This window comes from Pongo abelii, chromosome 10 (genome assembly GCF_028885655.2).
Source record: "Pongo abelii isolate AG06213 chromosome 10, NHGRI_mPonAbe1-v2.0_pri, whole genome shotgun sequence".
In the NCBI taxonomy this organism is placed as follows: domain Eukaryota; kingdom Metazoa; phylum Chordata; class Mammalia; order Primates; family Hominidae; genus Pongo; species Pongo abelii.
This window is the reverse complement of record NC_071995.2, coordinates 94,471,948-94,493,870: the sequence shown is the minus strand read 5'-3', so window position 1 is coordinate 94,493,870 and position 21,923 is coordinate 94,471,948. Positions and strand designations below refer to the sequence as shown.

General features: G+C 42.3%; 2 protein-coding genes across 5 annotated transcripts in view; one reads left to right on the top strand and one right to left on the bottom strand.

Moving 5' to 3' along the window:
* Positions 1-1,185: 1,185 nt before the first annotated feature.
* AMDHD1 (amidohydrolase domain containing 1) lies at positions 1,186-20,690 on the bottom strand. The gene is made up of 9 exons (XM_002823609.5): positions 20,236-20,690; positions 17,419-17,525; positions 15,265-15,329; positions 12,984-13,261; positions 9,307-9,532; positions 7,430-7,554; positions 4,132-4,225; positions 3,402-3,562; positions 1,186-2,159 (listed from the first exon to the last, which is right to left on the bottom strand). Exons 1-9 carry the CDS (start codon positions 20,370-20,372, stop codon positions 2,072-2,074), a joined length of 1,281 nt encoding a protein of 426 aa, XP_002823655.1. The 5' UTR covers positions 20,373-20,690; the 3' UTR covers positions 1,186-2,071.
* Positions 20,691-21,109: 419 nt separating this feature from the next.
* The window catches only part of CCDC38 (coiled-coil domain containing 38), a 66,225-nt gene continuing 65,411 nt past the window's right edge, over positions 21,110-21,923 (top strand). Inside the window, exon 1 of one of the 4 annotated variants that reach the window (XM_054527520.1) lies at positions 21,110-21,347. The gene's annotated coding sequence lies outside the window, so the exon portion shown is untranslated. The remainder of the gene's footprint in view (positions 21,348-21,923) is intronic. The other 3 variants (XM_002823608.4, XM_054527522.1, XM_054527521.1) reach the window with 3 other exon arrangements.

Sequence of the window (21,923 nt, the reverse complement as noted above, 5' to 3'; positions counted from 1 at the left end):
GCTAATTTTTGTATTTTTAGTAGAGATGGGGTTTCACCATGTTGGTCAGGCTGGTCTCGAACTCCTGACCTCAAGGGATCCACACATCTTGGCCTCCCAAAATGCTGGGATAACAAGCGTGAGCCACCGCTCCCGGCCCATTTTGCCTTTTTGCTTACTTTTGTTGAGAGTATTAATTTATTAAATGTAAACATTGAAAATATACCAAAAAATAGTTGGAGAACATTAGTTTCAGCCCAGAGGGTAGACTTCATTAGTCTAAAATAGAAAAGACAGTTAAATTACAATGCTATAAAGGCTATCATAGAGATGTGGGAATGTGGGGAGGGGCATCCAGCTCCAGTTTCCCATGTAAGGAAGAGAAGGAAAGCATTCTGGGCAGAGGGAACCGTACTGCATGGCCCTGAGCAGCTCACTGTCCCCTAAGGAACAGTGTGAAGATTGGTGTGATTAGGGCTTAGAACTCAGCTCTGCTGAGACCTTAATGTGCATGCGAATCACCCGGGGCTTATTAGGATGCAGATTCCAACCCAGCAGGTCTGGGTCCAGCCAGAGGTTCTGCATTCCTAGCAAACTGTGAGTTGCACGGGCTTGCAGCACACTGGCCTGGGAGGACTAGGGCAGTTTTGGGTAGATGTCTTCTTCTGTCTTCTTTCAAAAAAGGCATGAATGCTATTTATTTAAAGTGAGTGCCTCCTAGATGAAAAATCGGATGTGCTTCTCCTTCTTGTTTCTTCAATAGAAGAATCTAATCTTGTGTTGCTTGAGTTCCAGGGAAGAGTGGACCTAACATTCCATTTTGGGTTTTATGTCTATCTCCTGCGTCCCAAATGTTCACAGTGCCTAGGTGACTGGCCACAGGGGAGCCATCACACACAGCAACTGTGTGCCCCCTACACTGTCCCAAGACTTCTTAAACAATCGCATGAGGTTCAGAGCTCCAGAGACCCCATCGTGATGACAACAATGTGCAATGTTACCTTTAACCTTCCAGTGAGGGGCATTTTGAGTTGCTTTATATTGACTACAGCAAAGCCTCATTCATTCAGGCTCTATTAAGCTGAAATTAGTGATCATTTGGAGAGTTAATCTTTACTTCTCAAATCATTTCTTACCAAGTTTGGTAATGTAGTTGTGATTATAAAGATGATTGAAACATTTAAAAAGATTTCAAATCAACTTACATGGCTTTTAAAAACACCCATTTATATGTAAATAATTATCCACTCTTCACAAATAATTTGGTAATTTCCTAAAAACTCTAATAGACAACGCTGCTGATCTACTTCCAGGCTGAAAGGAAACAACAACAATAAGAGCGACAGCAAACATTTATTGAGAGCTGTAAAATGTGTTTCACCCAATTGTAATGTGAAGAATCAAAAATTTTTAAAAATTTCCAAAAAAAATACATGATTGTAGTTGGTAAAAATGCATCCATTTCAGGAAGGCCTCTATGCCTGTGTATAAATGATGTGTCTTGAACACTGCTGGGAAGCTCTATTGCTGAGATTGAGAAGACCTTAGAAATGGAAGGACACTCTTCATCAGAGGACATTAATTCATTTGACAAGCATCTAGAAAATGAACTACTTAGGGAAAGGAAATACTATTTGCTTAGCAGAAGGCTATATTTTAGCTTCATTGGGGCATATCACTTAGATTTCTTTCGATCCCCCAATGTTCACTAAATATAGTTTAAAAACTGAGATGTGAAATACAGACACAAAATGGAAATTTTAAGCCAAGACACAAAATGGAAATTTTCCCCACAAAGGCATTTTGGTGATACCCCAGCATATTAATCTACAGAATATTTGTAACCAATATTTGTGAAATAATTGGATGTTTTGTGATTTTAATCACAATAGGTTTACCTGTTTATATGTCAAATGCATGTGTTAAATGAAAATAAATCTACCCCTTGGGTTTTTTGAGTGACTTAAGAAGACATTGAAGTACATTTAGGTTTAAGTGATATAATTCTTGTAAATATTAAGGTGTTTTAACTTTTAATATAACTATATTGACTTATTTCATATAGTCAAAAAGTCTTCTCTTTTCAAATCTATCATGTTTTATAGATGACTTTTCCTTTAGCTATAACATATTCAATTAATTCATGATGGCCTCCGAACTGGTAAATCAAATGCTCCCATCTAGAAAAAACAAACAAACAAATATTACTTCAGTGTGTGCAAGTACAAATTATGACTTTATCAATAAATGCTAATTTTAAAATGCATTCCCTACACATTTATTTACACCCAGTCAATGGTATTTGAGCTTTCTAAAAAACAGTGTATAACTAACTGGTCTATGGTAAATCAAACATTGTTTAATAATATTGTTTAAGTACTTGATCTTAAAATATTTGCTTCATTAAGTGATACACAAATGTCACCATCAGCATTATATTCAATACAGGGAGTGGTTTCTGATCATGGAGAGAATTTTAAAGCAGGTGTCTGGAGGACATGAGGTCCAAGGGCTGCAATGGGCTCGTAAGAGTCAAGTGGCCAAAGGATTTACAACTTGTAGGTCTAGAACAGTAAGACCCTGATATGGTTTGCTGCTATGTCCCCACCCAAATCTCATTTTGAATTGTAGCTTCCATAATTCCCACATTGTGGGAGGGACCCGGTGGGAGGCAATTGAATCATAGGAGTGGGTCTTTCCCATGCTGTTCTCATGATAGTGAATAAATCTCACAAGATTTGATGTTTTTATAAATGGGAGTTCCCCTGTACATGCTCTCTTGCCTGCTGCCATGTAAGACATGACATTGCTCCTCCTTTGTTTTCTGCCATGATTGTGAGGCTTCCCCAGCCATGTAGAACTGTGAGTCAATTAAACCTCTTTCCTTTATAAATTACCCAGTCTTGGGTATGTCTTTATTAGCAGTGTGACAACAGACTAATATCACACTGGAGGCCCAGGTGGCAACAGACTATGGGTGGGTGAGTGATAAGTCACCAGGAACAGGAAAACTAAGTTTAAGCTTTTGGGATCCAGTCGGCGTGAGAAATCAGAGAGGGAATGAATCAGAACCAAGGTGACAAGCCAGAGTTGGGAACAAGTTGAAAATCAGAAGCCGAGCAGAAAAACACAAACACATGCCAGAGGGCACAACCCGGCCAAAGTCCAGGTAAACAGAGCAGAAACCTGGAAATCTACGAAAGATACCAGACAGATAAAGAGATCTTGAAAACTTGGTCTACCCTGTCATTTAGGGTCTGTCGGTAGATTTGCTCATTGGAAAGGGATCAAGATAGAAGGGACTGGATAGTGTCTGAGTCCAGACAGAGTCTGACACTAATAATTAGTGGAAAAGGGATTTAGGCCTCATCTCTATACTTCAGTGGGCATAATATAAAAGAGCTAAGTTGAAGCACACTTACCGGGATGAATTGATGATAATGAGATCTCCCTGTTTGCCAACTTCCAACGATCCGTGTGTATGAGACTTTCCCAGTGCATAAGCTGCATTGATGGTGGCAGCAGCCAAGGCCTCAGGCATGGACATTCTCATGTTTACACAGGCCAGATGCATGACCATTGGCTAAGGCAGGAAGAGAAAAGTGTTGGAGGAAAGCGACATATGGCAACTGCAATTTAAAACATTTCTCAACACAGCACAACAAATAGAGGCAGTTAAAGGTATAGGAGGAATTGGCTCAGTTGCAACGGGAAAAATCTAAGTTTATACATAAAGATTCTTAGACTTTGGAAAAGATTACTTTATTATAGGGATTGTGTATTTAATATTTATTGACAACTTTTCAAGACCACTTACTGCACACAATGAAGTTCACTTCCACCCTTACTAAGACCTCTTGGAGTTTATGCTATTCTCTGGAGAAAGGAAATGGGTTATTGTAAAACCACAATACTCAAAGCTGAATCAGAAAATAATGCACATAGAAGCTTCTCTCCTCTCTCTATGCCTGCAGGCATTTATGTGGGACAGAAAAATCCAATTACACTGCTGTCTACCCCTTTTTTTCTTGTTTCACAGCAACATATTTTTAGATTTTTTTATACTGTTTTAAAAGCTAGTGAAATATTTTTAAATTATTTATATGCTTGGTAGATACTCTGCTCAGAAAGGCACATAAAAAAAATAATTACCATTGAAAAGCAATATGCATTGGGGTTGAAATCACTTCCCAGAGCAACTATTACGCCTTCATCTAACATCTTCCTGGCTCGAGGTTGTTTCAGTCTAAGGGGAGGAAAAAAATATGTCAGTCTCTAGAATGGGAACTTTTGTAGAATAGCTGTTCAGAACAGAAGAGAACTTGAGACAGTCAACGCCTTCATATTCTGGAAGAAGAAGCAGAAACTCAAGATTAAATGATTAGTGGTAGAGTTACATATATAATCCCAGGACTCCTGATTTTTATCATTCTGCTTTTGCAATTACTTAGATATGACTAACATTTAATTAATGATTGTTTATCTCATCCATCTTTTTACATATTAAGGCATTCTTGCAAAGGGAGGAAAATATAACTTACAAATGGTTTTGGAATTTAATAAGCTTTTGGGTGACTCCCAAATTAAATAATAAATGAGGTTACACTACGCTTTTTTTTTTTTTTTTTTTTTTTTTGAGATGGAATCTCTGTCTCTTGCCCAGGCTGGAGTGCAGTGGCACGATCTCGGCTCACTCCAACTTCTACTTCCTGGGTTCAAGCGATTCTCCTACCTCAGCCTCCCGAGTAGTTGGGACTACAGGCACCCACCACCACGCCCAGCTAATTTTTGTATTTTTAGTAGAGATGGGGTTTCACCATGGTGGCTAGGCTGGTCTTGAACTCCTGACCTCAGGTGATCCACCCACCTTGGCCTCCCAAAGTGCTGGGATTACAGGCATGAGCCACTGTACCCGGCCACAATATGCTATTTTTATTAGTTTCCACTTTGCAATTTCCTATTCATATCTCTCCCTTCCCCCTCCCCTTTTTTTTTTGTTTGCCTCAAACATCTCTGTAGGTCTTTTAAAATCTTGAAGGCCCAAGAATTTAGTGTGTAAAATGTTTATACTTCTTCCTGGATTAGTCATCCCCTTGACCTCCCTGGTGAAATATTCTTTGTTCTTTAGGACATATCTCAAAAGTGTTACATCAAAAATAAACAAAGCCTAAAAGCTCGTTAAAGCAGTGAGGACAGATTTAATTTGGGAATAACTGCTGCAATACAGAGAGTCCAGCAGAGATAATTCTTGTCCTAGAGTCACTCCCAGTCTGTGATCAATCATTTGTAGGACCACTTAAAATGTTTTTCAACAATGTATGAGAGGAGGTGAGTGAAGCAGAGACAGAGAGTGAGGAAAGGGTACAGCTTCAAATGTCCCTCCAGGTCATTTGAATGGCCCTCCTCCCCTTCCATAAATACGGCTAAAAGAGAAAAAAGTGAGGCTGTAAAAGTATTAGGGTGCTCCATAAAAATCAAGGTGAATATTTCCTGAATACATATAAATATTACATGCAAATATACATAAAATACATGAGTAAAGCAAGCCCTTAAGTAGCATAAGGCAATGGTTATTCTGGAAATGAAAGTCAAGAGAGGGTTCAGGGGAGAGCAGGGAGGCCTGCTGGTCTCTCCTGATGCAGAGATCAGAAAAATACAGAAAAGAGAAGCCAGAAAGCAGAGTGTGGCCTTCACTTCAACTGCCCTTGTGGTTCTAACAGGAGGCTAAACCTGTCTATGGCAATGGCAGATGACAGCCTCCGCTGGCATAGGAACAAAGTTCAGACTTTTAATGCTGAATTGCCCTCCAGTACCACAAAGTCTTAGGCTTTTGCTCCATGTCAAGAGATTCAAGACTAGTTGAAGAAAGTCTTTTTTTTTTTTTTTTTTTTTTTTTAAGATGGAATCTCACTCACTCTGTTGCCCAGGCTGAAGTGCAGAGGTATGATCTTGTCTCCCTGCAACCTCTCCCTCCTGGGTTCAAGCGATTCTCCTGCCTCAGCCTCCCGAGTAGCTGGGACTACAGGCGCGCGCCACCATGCCCGGCTAAATTTGTATTTTAATAGAGATGGAGTTTCACCATGTTGGCCAGTCTGGTCTTGAACTCTTGGCCTCAAGTGATCTGCCCACCTCGGCTTCCCAAAAGTACTGGGATTACAGGCGTGAGCCACTGCGCCCAGCCGAAGAAAGCCTTTTCTTTCCAAAAAAATAAAAAACAAAAAACTTATTTCTTGGGTGGTGGAGACAAATATTGATTTATGACTTAGACTGATGACACTTGAAATGTATAAGACATTGGTCATACCAAGAACCGTTATTGATATTTCCTGATTGTATTCTACATTGTGTTTACTCTTTAAGAGAATAGTAATAATAATAAAAATGTATAATATCATACATGTGTGTATAAAATCATAGTAGATTTGAGAAAAGCACTGAAGTATTCCTTTCTTCGCCCTTCTAAAAGTTACTCGGAGCCTGGTCTTACTTAACCTCAGCACAACTCATGTCTTGGGCTGGATAATTCTTTGTTTTGGGTAGCTGTTCTGTGCAATGAAGACTGTTTAGCAGCAAACCTTGCCTCTACCCACTAGAAGCCAGTAGCATCCCCAGTTGTGACAACTAGAAATGTCTCGAGACATTGCCAAATGTCCCCTGAGGGACAAAATTACCCTGGGGTTGAGAACCACTGTCTTAACTGCAGAATCACTCCCCATGCAAAAGACCACATATCCTAGCTACACAGAAAGCACTTAGTCCTAAGAGAAGATAAACTTCCTCTTGACAGCTGGCCTCCCACAGGCCACAAACTTGGATATCATATAAGTAAGTGGTACAATGGGAAGGGTCAGAAGACCTCAGATCTCATATTGGTTAGAATCAGAGCAACAGTAATGACAGATGAACTAAGTATATTCAATTCATAGACAGCATACAGCGAAATATCTGGGGAGATTTTACAAAATATATGTCTCCTCTTTCATCCCACCCCCAGGATTTATGCAGATTTATGACAATTATGGTACCCACTAACATCCCTTTAGAAAACAGCCCATACAGATTCTGAATACTGCTAAATATCCTTAATATCTTATGCATATATTTAAAAGTATAGCACCTATTTCATTATTTACCAATTATAAAAGTAATGCATAGTAATTCTTTTTAATTGGAAAATTCCAAAATCCATGAAAAAAAAAAAAGAAAAAGAAAGCACCAACTTCCTCAATAATCCTACCACTCAAAGGCAATCTGGGTCTAAGTTCCTTCCTCAGGGAAATTCGTTTAAGAACATCAGTCCAGGGTTGGCATCTTCATTAACTGAGTTTTCTTCATCTGTATTTTTAAGGGATTTGTAAGGGCAATGAAATAATGTCTGGGCACTTTGGACATCTGTGTCTTCACAGCTTGTACTTGCAGCTCTTGGGTCTGGGGTGAGAAATGACCTTACCTCAGCATGTAGGCTGTGGTGGGCAGAAGGACGGCAGAGCACCTGGCTGTTGCCATGGCAACGATGCCTTCATCGCTCACTTCTTCCAGGTGGCTGATTGCCTGTGCTCCCAGTTCAGCCCCAAGCTAAGGAGAATGGGCAGAGAGGGAAAGACTTAACAAACAGCAACAACGAATGGATGAAGTTCCATTAAATTGTTTTGTTTTTTTGTTTGTTATTTTTGAGACGGAGTCTTGCTCTGTAGCCAGGCTGGGTGCAGTAACGCGATCTCAGCTCGCTGCAACGTCCGCCTCCTGGGTTCAAGCGATTCTCCCGCCTCAGCCTCCCGAGCAGCTAGGACCACAGGCACATGCCACCACGCCCAGCTAATTTTTGTATTTTTAGTAGAGATGGGGTTTCACCATGTTGGCCAGGATGGTCTTGATCTCTTGACCTCGTGATCTACCTGCCTCGGCTTCCCAAAGTGCTAGGATTACAGGTGTGAGCCACCGAGCCCGGCCTAAATTGTTTTTCCCATAAAGAGAAACAGCATTTCATTATTAAGATTTCTTGCCAACCAACTGTTATAAGCCCAATCCCCCAAATGGGTGAAGGGTTTGTAATGAATGGGCACTTATTTGAAAATTAGTTAGTGGGCTACTTTAAAAACTATTCTTAAACACAAATCCTTCAGACATTTTCTGAAACAGAAAATTTTATGAATCTTATGGATCAGAGGTGAGAGAAGGGGATCTAGAGCTCTTTGGGAGAACTGGAAGGAATTGGTGGTTGCATGAAATGTGGTAGGTGAGGGAGAGGCAGCAGTCAAAATGATATCCAAGGTTTTGACTAAGCAACAGACAGGTGATGGTGTCATTTACTGAAGCAGAAAATGGGACAAGACTTGGAAGCAATAGTAAGAGATCAAGCTGGATATAAGGCAGTCGAGAGGCTTGCAGGTGGGATATCTATATCTGTATTTATGCCCCAAGGGCTTGTTTATTTAGGTTTGAGGCTTTAGAGGAGAGAAGCCTAGACTCATGACTGCAGGGACTTTGTCTTACTGCTGAATTCTCAATACCTAGAACAGTGCCTGGCACACAGTATTCATTCAAATATTTGTTGAAAGGATGAATAAGTGAATTAATTTGAGCAAAGATATATGGATTTGAAAATCATCCTGTGGCTATTTTTGGTGTGCTCCACTAAAACGATTTGGATGCTGCCACAGAAAGATCTGAAAAGGTACAAGTGAAATTAATATACTGTGCTAGTGTGGCTTTGTGTGCCAAGCAAAATACATTAGAAATTTAGTAAAAGAGATCACTGAGGTAATTCTTTTTCTTTTCTTTTCTTTTTTTTTTTTTTTTTTTTTTTGAGACGGAGTCTTGCTCTGTCCCCCAGGCTGGAGTGCAGTGGCGTGATCTCAGCTCACTGCAACCTGTGCCTCCCGGTTCAAGCAATTCTCCTGCCTCAGCCTCCCAAGTAGCTGGGATTACAGGCGCGTGCCACCACGCTGATTTTTTGTATTTTTAGTAGATATGGGGTTTCACCGTGTTAGCCAGGCTGGTCTCAATCTCCTGACCTCGTGATCAGCCCGCCTTGGCCTCCCAAAGTGCTGGGATTACAGGCGTGAGCTACCGTGCCCGGCCAATTCTTTTGCTATTAATACTAATATCACCAGCAGATGATAATGAAAGTAAATGATCAGCAAAAAAGTAAGTTTTTAATGGAGGTCAGGGTTTTCAAGTCTCAACCAGACCAATCTGTACGTTGTTCAAACAAATTTCCCCATTCAATGTCTTTTCAGAGGGCTTTGAAGACACTAATTAAGTTTCCCATAGCATGAATGTGCAAGAATGAATGTTGACGAGGAAAAAACTAAAAGTCAACCACACCTCAGCAGCCTTCATCAGGTGGAGTTCATCCCCATGGAAGTTAATCTGTAACCCTATATCTTTTCCACGTTGAAGAATCCTTCTGGTGGAATCGAGATCAAAGACACCTTTCTCACAAAATACGTCGATATTGTCCACGTGTATTTCCCCATTTCTGCCAAGTTCCTTCAGCTTTGGGAGGTGGTTATTGATGATGTCATCAGCAGCTTCAGTAGCAGTTTTTCCTCTTGGGGAAGAAAATGAGATTGCCATGGGCAAATATTAAAAACAAAACACAAAAAGACAGGGTTATCTGGCACTTGAAGAACCTGAGGAGCAGTAGAGGTAAATGACTTCAAGCCTCAGAAAGGTAGAGAAAGACTCAAAGCTACAACTCTGGGCTCTTAACTTTGGGCCATATATACATAGTGGAGGTATTGACAAGACTTCTGTATGCACTGACCCTATGCACAGAGACTCAAATGGTTCATCCATTCTGGCAGACCTGTGTTACCTTTGGGGATGCCAGCAAGGCTATCTGGCTGAAAAGCTTAATTTGGCCGGACACAGTGACTCATGCCTGTAATCCCAGCACTTTGGGAGGCTGAGATAGGAAGATCACTTGAGTTCAGGAGTTTGAGACCAGCCTGGCCAAAATGGCAAAACCCTGTCTCTACTAAAAATACAAAAATTATCTGGGCATGGTGGCATGCACCTGTAATCCCAGTTACTTGGGAAGCTGAGGCGAGAGAATTGCTTGAGCCAGGGAGGCGGAAGTTGCAGTGAGCCGAGATCGCACCACTGCACTCCAGCCTGGGCGACAGAGCAAGACTCCACCTCAAAAAAAAAAAAAAAAAAAAAAAGCGTAATCTTCCTGTCAAGGACTCTCAGAGGGCATCCTGGATACTCCCCCTGATGACCCACCTGTGGTCCCCTTACCTGAGCCCAACTATCACCCTGCCTTTTGCTTCCTCCACAATGTTTCCTGAAGCACCTGCCTTAGGCTTTCTGTCTCACTATCTGGGGATATGGGGGAGGAGGATAGTAGGAAGCTCTGAAATTCTCTCTAAAATTCTGGTGGAGTTGGGCATGGTACTTCATGCCTATAATCCCAGCAACTGGAGAGGCTGAGGCAAGAGGATTGCTTGAGCCCAGGAGTTTGAGGCTGCAGTGAGCTATGATTGCACCACTGCACTCCAGCATGGGCAACAGAGCAAGACCCTGTCTCTAAAAAAAAAATTAACAATAAGAAGAGTAGATAAAATCAAGTTCTGCAGTAGTTATATGTTAGAAAAACCTGGGCTTTTAGAGTCTGGTAGACACAGAGCTCTACCACATGGTGGCCACGTAATTTAGGAGATGCTCTTTAGCTGTTATTTGAGCTCAGGCTTTACCAATGGGAATCCAGATGCAGACCTCAGAGGCTCATTGGCAGATGGAGAAGATTTCTGTGAAACTTCAGCCCTATGTTTGGCACACAGAAGGCTCTCACTCAGCAAAACCATTTGCGTAGGTGAGTAGGGGTGGACTATGAGAGACAGGCACTTACGCAAGTTATTTCTTTTTCTTTTTTTCTTTTCTATTTTTTTTTTTTTTCTTTTTTGAGACGGAGTTTCGCTCTTGTTGCCCAGGATGGAGTGCAATGGCATGATCTCGGCTCACCGCAACTTCCACCTCCCGGGTTCAAGCGATTCTCTTGCCTCAGCCTCCCGAGTAGCTGGGATTACAGGCATGTGCCACCACGCCCACCTAATTTTGTATTTTTAGTAGAGACGAGGTTTCCCTGTGTTGATCAAGCTGGTCTCAAACTTGTGACCTCAGGTGATCCACCTGCCTCAGCCTCCCAAAGTGCTGGGATTACAGGCGTGAGCCGCCGTGCCCTGCCATGCAAGTTATTTTTAATTCTCAAGACAATCATATAGAATAGGGTGGCATTTAGCTCTGTTTCACAGATGAGTAATTCATGTTCAGAAAAGTTAAGTCATGACCTCAAAATCACCCAGCTGGAAGTAGCCAAGCTGGATTCAAACCCAGGTCTGGCATCACTTCAAACTGAGACTTCCACCATGCCACACTATCCTTTCTACTACAAAAGAAAGCAGACTATTATACACTTTATATTCTGTTTGAAAAAAAGTCTACTGTTTTCTATAGAGAATGTCTCAAGAGTCTCAGTGAAATTTTAAGCTTTAATAATTTCAGAAATATAAATGCTAAAAACTTACAACAAAGATCACTGGAAATATTAAATATTTCTGTCTCTTTTCTATACAACTAGTTTTGTGAATTTTGAATAATAAATTTTAATGTTACTTTTTTAGTTCCTCTGATTGAAGATGATAACATGAAGAAGTTAATTTTTATTGATATTAAATAATTATATTTTTCCATTATAAAGTGACTATAGCTAATAGCAATGTATTATTTTCTTAACAATTGTTAAAAAATAGATTTTAAGTGTTCTCACCACAAAAAGTGCTAAGTATGTGAAGTAATGCATATATTAATTAGCTCGATTTAGCCATTTCACAAGGTATACATATTTTAAAACAACATGCTCTACATGATAAATATATTATTTGTCAATTAAAAATATATACATATATATTTTTTGAGATAGAGTCTTGCTCTGTTGCCCAGGCTGGAGTACAGTGGCGCAATCTCGGCTCACTGCAACCTCTGCCTCCCGGGCTCAAGGGATTCTCGTGCCTCAGCCTCCTGAGTAGCTGGGATTACAGGCATGGGCCACCACGCCTGGCTAATTTTTGTATTTTTAGTAGAGATGGGGTTTCACCATATTGGCCAGGTTGGTCTCAAACTCCTGAGCTCAAGTGATCCACCTGCCTTGGCCTCCCAAAGTGCTGGGATTACAGGTGTGAGCCGCTGTGCCTGGCCTAAAAACTGAATTTATATTCCGAAGTTTACAAAATCAGATAAATGTAAAAGAAATTTAAACAATTAAATTTTTAAATAATGATTGTAAGTCTGTAGTATTATATTTATCTATCTAAGTTATCAATGTTTAAGACCACACTAAGACTTTGGAGGCACCTTATGCATGTTCAAGTCCTGGATTTCTTTTAGATAGTTCAATTGGCTGTTGGAACCATGAGCCTTCCTATTTAGAAATTCCAGGACCAAAAGGAACTCTGCACAAATAAAATGCAAGTGCAGAAAGGAACAGAGTTCTCTACAGTAAGGCCATGTAGGAGGAACTTTTAGATAAAGGGGAAGGCTAAAAATCATGTACAACAACAAAAATGTTTGCTGTTAAGAAAGTAAACAGATGAACAAAAACGAACCCCTTTGAGTCACCTAGACCACGAGGTTTGAGCTACCTCCTAAAGAGTGTTATTATTAATTTCTAAAGTGCTTTTAGAAATGCTAATTAATTATCATGGGAAATTATTCAAATTAATATGTGTAATTTTAAACGACCTACAAGGAGCCATTTCTTTTTCTTAACCCAAAGAGCTTGAAACATCTCTTCTATCATAATTAAAGGACTAGCAGACTGATGAGGCTAAGGGATCGCCTTCCTAAAACCGAGTCTGCGGGATGAGTGGCCATTAGAATCAGGTCTTTCCAAAGACTTCTATCCATCTCCCTGCAAGAGTTTAAGTGCTAATGCACCTCCACCCCCGGGATTCGTTTTCAATGCTCTGAGTTAAACCCGGGTCCCCACTGGCTGAGATTACTTAGGCACTGAATGAGCCCCGCAGTAGGTAGCCGAGATGCTGATGTCCAGCTCCCGCCGGGCACGCTCAATCACACGCAGCATCTTGAGCTCGGTCTCCAGGTCGAGGCCATATCCACTCTTGCACTCCACCAGCGTGGTGCCAGCCCTCATCATGCACTGGAGCCGTTGCTGGAAGGAGCGGAACAGCTCCTCCTCTGAGGCTTGGCGCGTGCGCTCCACGGTGAAGTGGATCCCTCCTCCGGCCTGGTGAATTTCCATGTAGGTGGCTCCTGCCAACTGAACACACGCCTCACCCTTAGGCCGGCACATGCGAGGAAGTTGCAGGGAGGTCTGAAGAATCTACTTCCAGGGGCAATATTATATAATGATTAAGAAGCCATATGGCATAGGCACCAACCCATCAGATTAGAAAGGTGCTGGGATACACAGTCCTGGAAGCCCCTAGTCTGCCAGACACTGGATTGTGGGGAGCTCCGAAGGGGTCCTGGGAAGAGACTGGAGTAGTAGAGATGGGAGATGTGGTGGGTGGCCTGTTGGGATCTCAGGGCAGTGAGGCCTGGTGCGGTGGCTCACGCCTGTAATCCCAACACTTTGGGAGGCCTAGGTGAGCAGATCACGAGGTCAGGAGTTCAAGAAACCCCATCTCTACTAAAAATACAAAAATTAGCGGGGCATGGTGGCACGCACCTGTAGCCCCAGCTACTCCGGAGGCTGAGACAGGAGAATCGCTTGAACCCGGGAGGCGGAGGTTTCAGGGAGCCGAGATCGCACCACTGCACTCCAGCCTGGGTGACAGAGCGAGACTCTATCTCAAAAAACAACCAAACAAACAAAAACAAAACAAAACAAAAAACTGGCACAGGAGTATTGCAATATTTTAACAAGTGAATCAACCCGCAATGTGTACTTGCTACGTATCAGCCCTCCCTCCATCCCTCAGCTTGTTTGAGAAAACAAAGCTTAGGCAATTCAGGAGTTGCAGGGAACCCCATTGCAATTATTCAGATCTCCACTAAAGCGGCCCCAGGAAGTTTCCTTGTCTCAATATTTGGCCATCCGAGTTTGGAGCTTGACCTTTGTCACTCAAAGAGGCTCTTTCTGGGGTCCCACTGGGCTCCAGTTACTCTGGGCAGCAAGGAGTGTGGTGCAGAGAAAGGATGCAGGCCTGGGGTCTCCTGGCCAGAGTTTTCATCTGGGTTCTGCCATCCTCCAGCTGGTGACCCTAGTCAACACTCTTCCCTTCTCTAGACCCGGCTTTCTCCATCTACATAATGAGAGGATTGGACTGTAAATCTCTTTCTCCATCTATACAATGAGAGGATTGGACTGCTTTTGGCTCTGAAATTCTGTGATTTAATAAAACAATCTTAAAAACAGCTCTAGTTTGTTGAAGATGGTACATGATAGCTGAAGAAAAGAATTTTTTTTTCTTTTCCTGAAATAAGCCAGTTTAGCTGCTAGGAGGCACACTTTTTTTTTTTTTTAAAAACACACGTGAAAGGCCGGGCGCGGTGGCTCACGCCTGTAATCCCAGCACTTTGGGAGGCCAAGGCGGGCGGATTACGAGGTCAGGAGATCGAGACCATCCTGGCTAACACGGTGAAACCCCGTCTCTACTAAAAATACAAAAAAATTAGCCGGGCGCGGTGGCGGGCGCCTGTAGTCCCAGCTACTCGGGAGGCTGGGGCAGGAAAATGGCGTGAACCCGGGAGGCGGAGCTTGCAGTGAGACGAGATAGCGCCACTGCACTCCAGCCTGGGCGAAAGAGCGAGATTCCGTCTCAAAAAAAAAAAAAAAAAAAAAAAAATGTGATAATCTCTCCAACCAGGGATTTAGGAGTTGGCTACAGCTAATATAGGACTAACACAGATTACATTTTGTGATTCTTAATAAAGTCTCAGTTTATAAGAGAAAAATTAAGGTATTTTATTTTTGTGATTAGTAACATTTTTCCAAGCTTTACTCCAATGAATGGCAATTTTCAAACAATTCCTTGGCGCACTTTCAAAGGCTACTAGAGATAGCGATTTGGAATGGGAATGTGGGGAAGGAAAGAGAGGGAGACATTAGTGGGCAGGAATAGCCCTGTGTATGATACAATGATTTGGGGCAGTTACAAATAAGTTTTGTTGTCATTTGTTTCCCATACCCAAGCAAGTAAAAATATCCATTAAAAAATATGTTGACATATGTTGCAAAGCTTGATAGCCTACTAACTCTTCAGCAAAAGACTTCATATTTGTGCTTTATTTTGATTTGCCATGATTTGTTGCAGTTACCTTCATTGCAAATTCGTGAACTCTTTCACCAGCCCATACTGGATGTGTGTGTGCATCCACCAAACCTGTAATCAATAAATCAAGTTATGTTACAATTAACAAATAGAGAGCACTTAGACAGCAGGCAAACAGCAGCATACACCCTGCTGCTCTGGGGAAAGCGTGATGGTGGCCATCCATTTTGGAGGAGCATGAAAGGAAGAATTTGTCTGTCTGGTTCCCTTGATAGAGAGAAAAGAAGACTGCCCTGTTGTATGGCTGGTTTAGAAAGCTCTAATGAAGGAGGTGACGCAACATGATGAAAATATCCCTTACAGAAGTACAGCTCCTTTTGCTCAGTAAGTCCATGCTCACCAAATAAGTTTTTATTTTATTTTATTTTATTTTATTTATTTATTTATTTTTGAGAAAGGTTCTCACTCTGTCGCCCAGGCTGGAGTGCAGTGGCACACTCACGGCTCCCTACAGCCTTGACCTCCCAGGCTCAAGCAATCCTCCCACCTCAGCCTCCCTAGTAGCTGGGACTATAGGCATGCACCATCACACAGGCTAAAATTTGCCATGTTGCCCAGGTTGGTCTTGAACTCCTGGGCTCAAACGATCTGCCCGCCTCAGCCTCCAATGATCTGCCTGACTCGGCCTCCCAAACTGCTGGGATTACAAGCATCAGCCACTACTCCTGGCCCAAATAAGCTTTGAAATCAGGTTGTCAAGCCCCTTAGTTGAGCAAAACCATGAACCTTATCACAAGGAATAATCTGGATATGAAAACATAATACTACAATCCCCTCCCCCTGCAACTCTGAGAAGGGAAAATATGAAATCAGAAAGATTAATCTATTTTCAAGAAAGAAATATATTTTAATTAAGAAGAAACTGTAAAGCAATCACTTGAAACTTTTGTTTATCCAGGTACAATTCAGTAAAGTGTGTCTTTCCAAAATGTTTTAGATACCTTATGGATTAAATGACTCATTACTGGCTCTGATTGGACTAAAATCAAAAGCCGCTACTCAGATTGCTTTCTGCTATATTCCTCTTTTTCATAACATTTCACCCTGAGTTTGTCTTCTGACCCTCAAGAATCATAAGGAAGGCCGGGCGTGGTGGCTCATGCCTATAATACCAGCACTTTGGGAGACCAAGATCAGCAGATCACTTGAGATCAGGAGTTCGAGACCAGCCTGACCAACATGGTGAAACCCTGTTGCTATTAAAAATACAAAAATTAGCCAGGCATGATGGTGCATGCCTGTAATCCAGCTACTTAGGAGACTGAGGCAAAAGAATTGCTTGAACCTGGGAGGTGGAGGTTGCAGTGAGCCAAGATCATACCACTGCACTCCAGCCTTGGTGACACAGTGAGACTCTGTCTCAAAATAAACAAACAAATGAAAATCCATCAGGTAGAAGCCCTGTCAGATGTGTACAATAAACATTTAAAAGTATAAAAATTTTATATAAAAAAATATAAATATGAAGCCCTTTTGTTTGTGTAGAACTGAAAGTTTGTGAAACTTGTTTTGGATGATTATATGAAGCCATACAACATAATGTAGGAGATGATAGTTAATAAACTGATTCTGTTATCAATCATTAAAGATACAAGTGAACTGCAGTGAAAGCTCTAGGATTTTTGTTTTTCTTTTTCTGCCCAGAGCTGGATCCTTTGTTTCACATCCTATACAAATTTAGAGTATTCTCGTATTAGAGACAGCAGCTGCCTTGGTAGCCTCTCCTATGCCGTGGATTAATAAAGTTCTTTTGACTGTTTTTGAACCTAAACACAACACAGCTGGTTTCTATTCGGCATGTGAGCGGGAAGAAGTGGAGTCGAATGAATGGGCTTGATTCCTAGGTTGCCTTTTTCCTGTTTAGGAACCTTGGGTAACATATTTCACCCTTAGCCTTCAATTTTCTAATCTGTAAAGTATAGATAATGATACCTCCCACACAGGGCAGTTATCAGGATTCAAGTGAAACCATGTTTGAAAGCAGCTAGACATTCAATAATAGAAATTCAATACATGGTACGATGATTTTTTTTTAAATATTATTTTGAGACTTTAAAATAAACTGTTACTCTTCCTCTTTACATTTCAGGAGCAACTGTTAAAGCTACTTGTAGACCTTTACTGAAAAAGAGGTAAATACCTGGTAGAATACATTTCCCAGAGCAGTCAATTATTTCTTCAAAAGTTTCTCCAGAAAACTGTCTTCGAATAACATCAGCAGGACCAATAGCTTTTATAAACCCATCTCTGAAGAAAAATCAAGAAATAGTTATTAAATTTGGGGAGATCTTGTGAGAAATCTGATGGGTGACTTAAAATATGTTTTCAGATTCTTTGGTGTTAATTAGTCAACATTTACTGTGTTTCTATCTTGAACCTGAGTCTTTGGAAAAGCGTCTCTAGCCACGTTCGAGACAACCATAAAAGACCCAGATTAGCCAAAGCTTCCTCAGCAAAATGAACAAAACTGGAAGAATCACATTACCAGACTTCAAATTATACTACAGAACTATAGTAACAAAAAGAGCATGGTACTGGCATAAAAAACAGACACATAGACCAATGGAACAGCATAGAGAACCCAGAAATAAGTCCATACATCTACAGTGAACTCATTTTCAGCAAAGATGCCAAGAACGTACATCGGGGAAAAGACAGTCTCTTCAATAAATGGTGCTAGGGAAACTGGCTATCCATATGCAAAAGAATGAAATCAAATCTAAATGGGTTAAAGACTGAAATCTAAGACCTTAAACTATGAAACTACTCAAAGAAGACATTGGGAAAACTCTCCAAGACATTGGTTCAGGCAACAATTTCTTGAGGGATACCCCACAAGAACAGGCAACCAAGCCAAAAATGGACAAATGGGATCACTTCAAGTTAAAAGGCTTCTGTACAGCAAAGAAAATAATCAACAATGTGATGAGACAACCCACAGAATGGGAGAAAATAATTTGCAAACTATCTAATTGACAAGGGATTAATAACCAGAATATATAAGGAGCTCAAACAGCTCAATAGGAAAAAACCTAATAATCTGATTAAGAAATGGACAAAAGATCTGAATAGACATTTTTCAAAAGAAGAGATACAAATGGCAAACAGGTATATGAAAAGGTGCTCAACATCAATGATCATCAGAGAAAAGCAAACAAAACCACAATGAGAGATCATCTTACCCCAGTTAAAATGGCTTTTATCCAAAAGACAGGCAATAAAAAATGCTGGCAAGAATGTGGAGAAAGAGGAACCCTCGTACACTGTTGGGAATGTAAATTAGTACAGCCACTATGGAGAGTATGAAAGCTACTCAAAAACTAAAAATAGAGCTACCATATGATCCAGCAATCCCACTGGTAGATCTATACGCAAAAGAAAGGAAGTCAGTATATTAAAGAGATATCTGCATCCCATGTTCATTGCAGCACTATTCACAATTGCCAAGATTTGGAAGTACACTAAGTGCCCACCCACAGATGAATAGATAAAGAAAATGTAGTACATATACACAATGGAGTACTATTCAGCCATAAAAAAGAGTGAGATTCTGTCATTTGCAACAACATGGATAGAACAGGAGGATATTAAGTGAAATAAGCCAGGCACAGAAAGACAAACTTGGCATATTCTCATTCATTTGTGGGAGCTAAAAATGAAAACAATTGAACTCATGGAGATAGAGAGTAAAATGATGGTTACCAGAGGCTGGGAAGAATAGAAGGGGAGAGGAGAAAAATGGGGATTGTTAATGGCTAGAAAAATATGGTTAGATACAGTGAATAAGACCTAGTATTTGATATCACAACAGGGTGACTACAATCAGCAATAATGTGTTGCACATTTTAGAATGACTGAGGAAGTACGATTGGAATGTTTATGACACCAAGAAATGATGAATGCTTGAGACGATGGAAACCCCATTTACCCTGATATAATTATTACACATTGTATGACTGTTTTAAAATAACTCATGTATCCCATATATATGTATAATATATGTATATATTATATACATATATGTATATATGTACCCATATATATGTATATATGTACCCCATATATGTATATATATGTACCGCATATATATACATGTAAAATTTACTCATGTAAAATAACTCATGTACCCCATATATATATATATATCTCTACTATGTACCCATGAAAATTTACAATTAAAAAAACTTTAAACATCAAACATATGTAGCAGACAATTGCCATTTGTTCCGCAAGATCAGTGTTCCCTTTTTTTACACTAGTAGAGCCCTAAATTTTAGCTGGACACATGATGACCCAAAATACAGACTACATTTCCCTGCCTCCCACTAGCCAGGTGTTGTTATGAGACTAAGGTCTAGCCAGTAGGATTGTCTTCTCTTCCTATTCTTACTGGCTGGAATGCAGACACCATAACTGGAGATGGGGCGGCCATCTTGGGTCATGGAGTGAGTGTAAGAAAGTGGGCCATGCATGTTTAGTGTACAAGATCACAGGGATGTGAAAGGTACTTTTGAAAAATTCAGGTCTCAACTCCAGCCCCAGTGATGCTGATCCTAAAATTCTAGGGATAGGGAGTGGGGGACGTAGGTGGAATCAGAAATCTGCCGTAAGAACAAAATAACCACAGGCCACCCTGACAAAGGTGGTCTCCTGGCCTCCCTTTAAGAAGCACTGGGGAGGACCTCAACCCCTTCTGATGGTTGGACAGTGATATTTTAGCAGCAGAGGCAGGACCCTGATGCGTTCCACTGGGGTGTTCCTCCCTGAGCTCTTTGGACGGAATGACAACCCCAAGCAGCAGAGCGTGTTAGCAACAGGTACCCCAAAGGCTGGCTTGCCCGTGTGTCTCTGTGCAGGGACGCTTTCAAGGCGTTGTTTCCCTCCGGAGTGCACAGTGAGAGGAAGACCGGCCAGCTCCGCCCGTGGCGGCCCCCACCCTGCACGCCCGGCCACTTACTTGCCCACCACCAGGCTGGCGCCCTCCAGCACCGCCAGGCTGCGCAGCTCATCCCGCGCCAGGAAGCGCTCGCCGCGGGCGCACACCAGCACCACTTGCTGCGCGTTCTCCAGCAGGAGGCTGTGGCCGCCTGCCATGTTGCCTCGCGCCGCGCCGAGGGTCGCCGGGAGGCTACCGGGCTCGGGCCACCGGTAGGACTCAGTGGAGGACGAAAAGCCGCAGCCTGCGCCGCCCGGGGCCGGGAGGGTGGGGCGGGGGCGGGCGCTCGCAGCTGCTGCCCTTTGCTCGCCTCCCCCAGCCACAGCAACGGGGGCGGTAATCACTGCAAGAATGGCAATGAGTAATAAACCTGATGAGGAATCCTCTCTTTTTTGGTCGTCTTGTCTCGTCCCGAGTAAACGAGATGGAGACTAGTGTCCCTACTTTTCAGATAAGGAAACTTAAGCTTGGTCACCCCGAGAGATCAAAGTGAGCTGTGTCGATCACGTGGTTATGTGGAAGCGGGTCAAGGGGTGGCGGGGTGAGGGCGCCCGGAGTGTTCGGGGAGTGAGGGACGGGAACCTGGGGTAGAGCCCCGGAAGGGGGACAATGGGGGAAACCTCTGCCCAGTGGGTTGGGGTGGGAGCCTGGAGATAGCGCTCCTGGAGAGGGCAGAGTAGGGGAAAGCTGTGCCCAGGGGCAGGGACGGGAGCTTGGAGGTAGAGCCCCGGGAGAGGACAGAGTGGGGGAAACCTCTGCCTAAGGTGCTGGGACGCGAGCCTGGAGGCAGAGCCCCGGGAGGGTACTGCGTGGAGGAAACATCTGCTCACAGGTTCTGGGGCGGGAGCCTGGGACGCGGAGGGCCGCGAGCCGAGGGAACCTGGGGGTGGGGAGGAGGGGGATGCGGTAGGGGAGGTGCTCCTGGGTCCGCGCGGGTGGCGGGTGCCGCGCACTTATCCGTTGACCAGCTGCGTTCCGGGATCAGCTACCTGACGGTCGCTGAGATGACGGGGAACCGGGCTGGGGGAGGATAGAGCCGAGACTGGAGGATCGATTGGCACCTCCGCCCACTTTTCCCACAACGCTTTCCCGAACGATAGGTTGGAAAGGTTCCTGGATCCAAACTCGTTGAGGTAAAATAGGTTTCAGCTCAGTGTCCGCCCCTCCGCATGCCCCCTCCCGCCCCTCAGCTGTGTCTGGTGGGGTCTACAAGCAACTTGCGACCAAAATTGGAGACAGAATCAAGTTTATGGAAGATGGTCTGTGATTCTCAGCCTCGTCGCTTCCTGCTACCAATTGCTATGGAAACACTGCCAGGCACAGGCTTTTGAGTCCTTAATTACTTGATTTCGTTTATTCATGTTTATTACAAGCTCTGTGTTAAGTCTTGTGGAACATACAAAGACAGGAAAGGCGCTTTCCCTGCCCAGTAAAGACTTTACAATAAAAATGATAGATGTGGACACAAATAATATACTATAAAAGCAGACTAAGCCTGCAAACCCACAAAATATAAAAGTTAATTTAGTCTCATTAAAAAAACCTAGAACACAAAGCAAAAACTCCTTTAGATGACCACGATAAATAAGAACATAATTTAGCTTCATATTATGGCCTATAAAAGAGAGATCAGTTAGGAAAGAGAAAGGAAACATAAAAATTGGAAAATATATAGACAATGTGAGTGAAAGAGACCCTAAGGGCGGGGG

Excerpts from the sequence above, each read along its gene's own strand:
- AMDHD1 (XM_002823609.5), bottom strand. The coding sequence starts at position 20,372 with ATGGCAGGCGGCCACAGCCTCCTGCTGGAGAACGCGCAGCAAGTGGTG. Across the intron at positions 7,555-9,306 it reads ACCTGATGAAGGCTGCTGAG|CTTGGGGCTGAACTGGGAGC; the intron begins GTGTGGTTGACT and ends CATTCTCCTTAG. Across the intron at positions 3,563-4,131 it reads ATGCATATTGCTTTTCAATG|CCAATGGTCATGCATCTGGC; the intron begins GTAATTATTTTT and ends TTCCTGCCTTAG.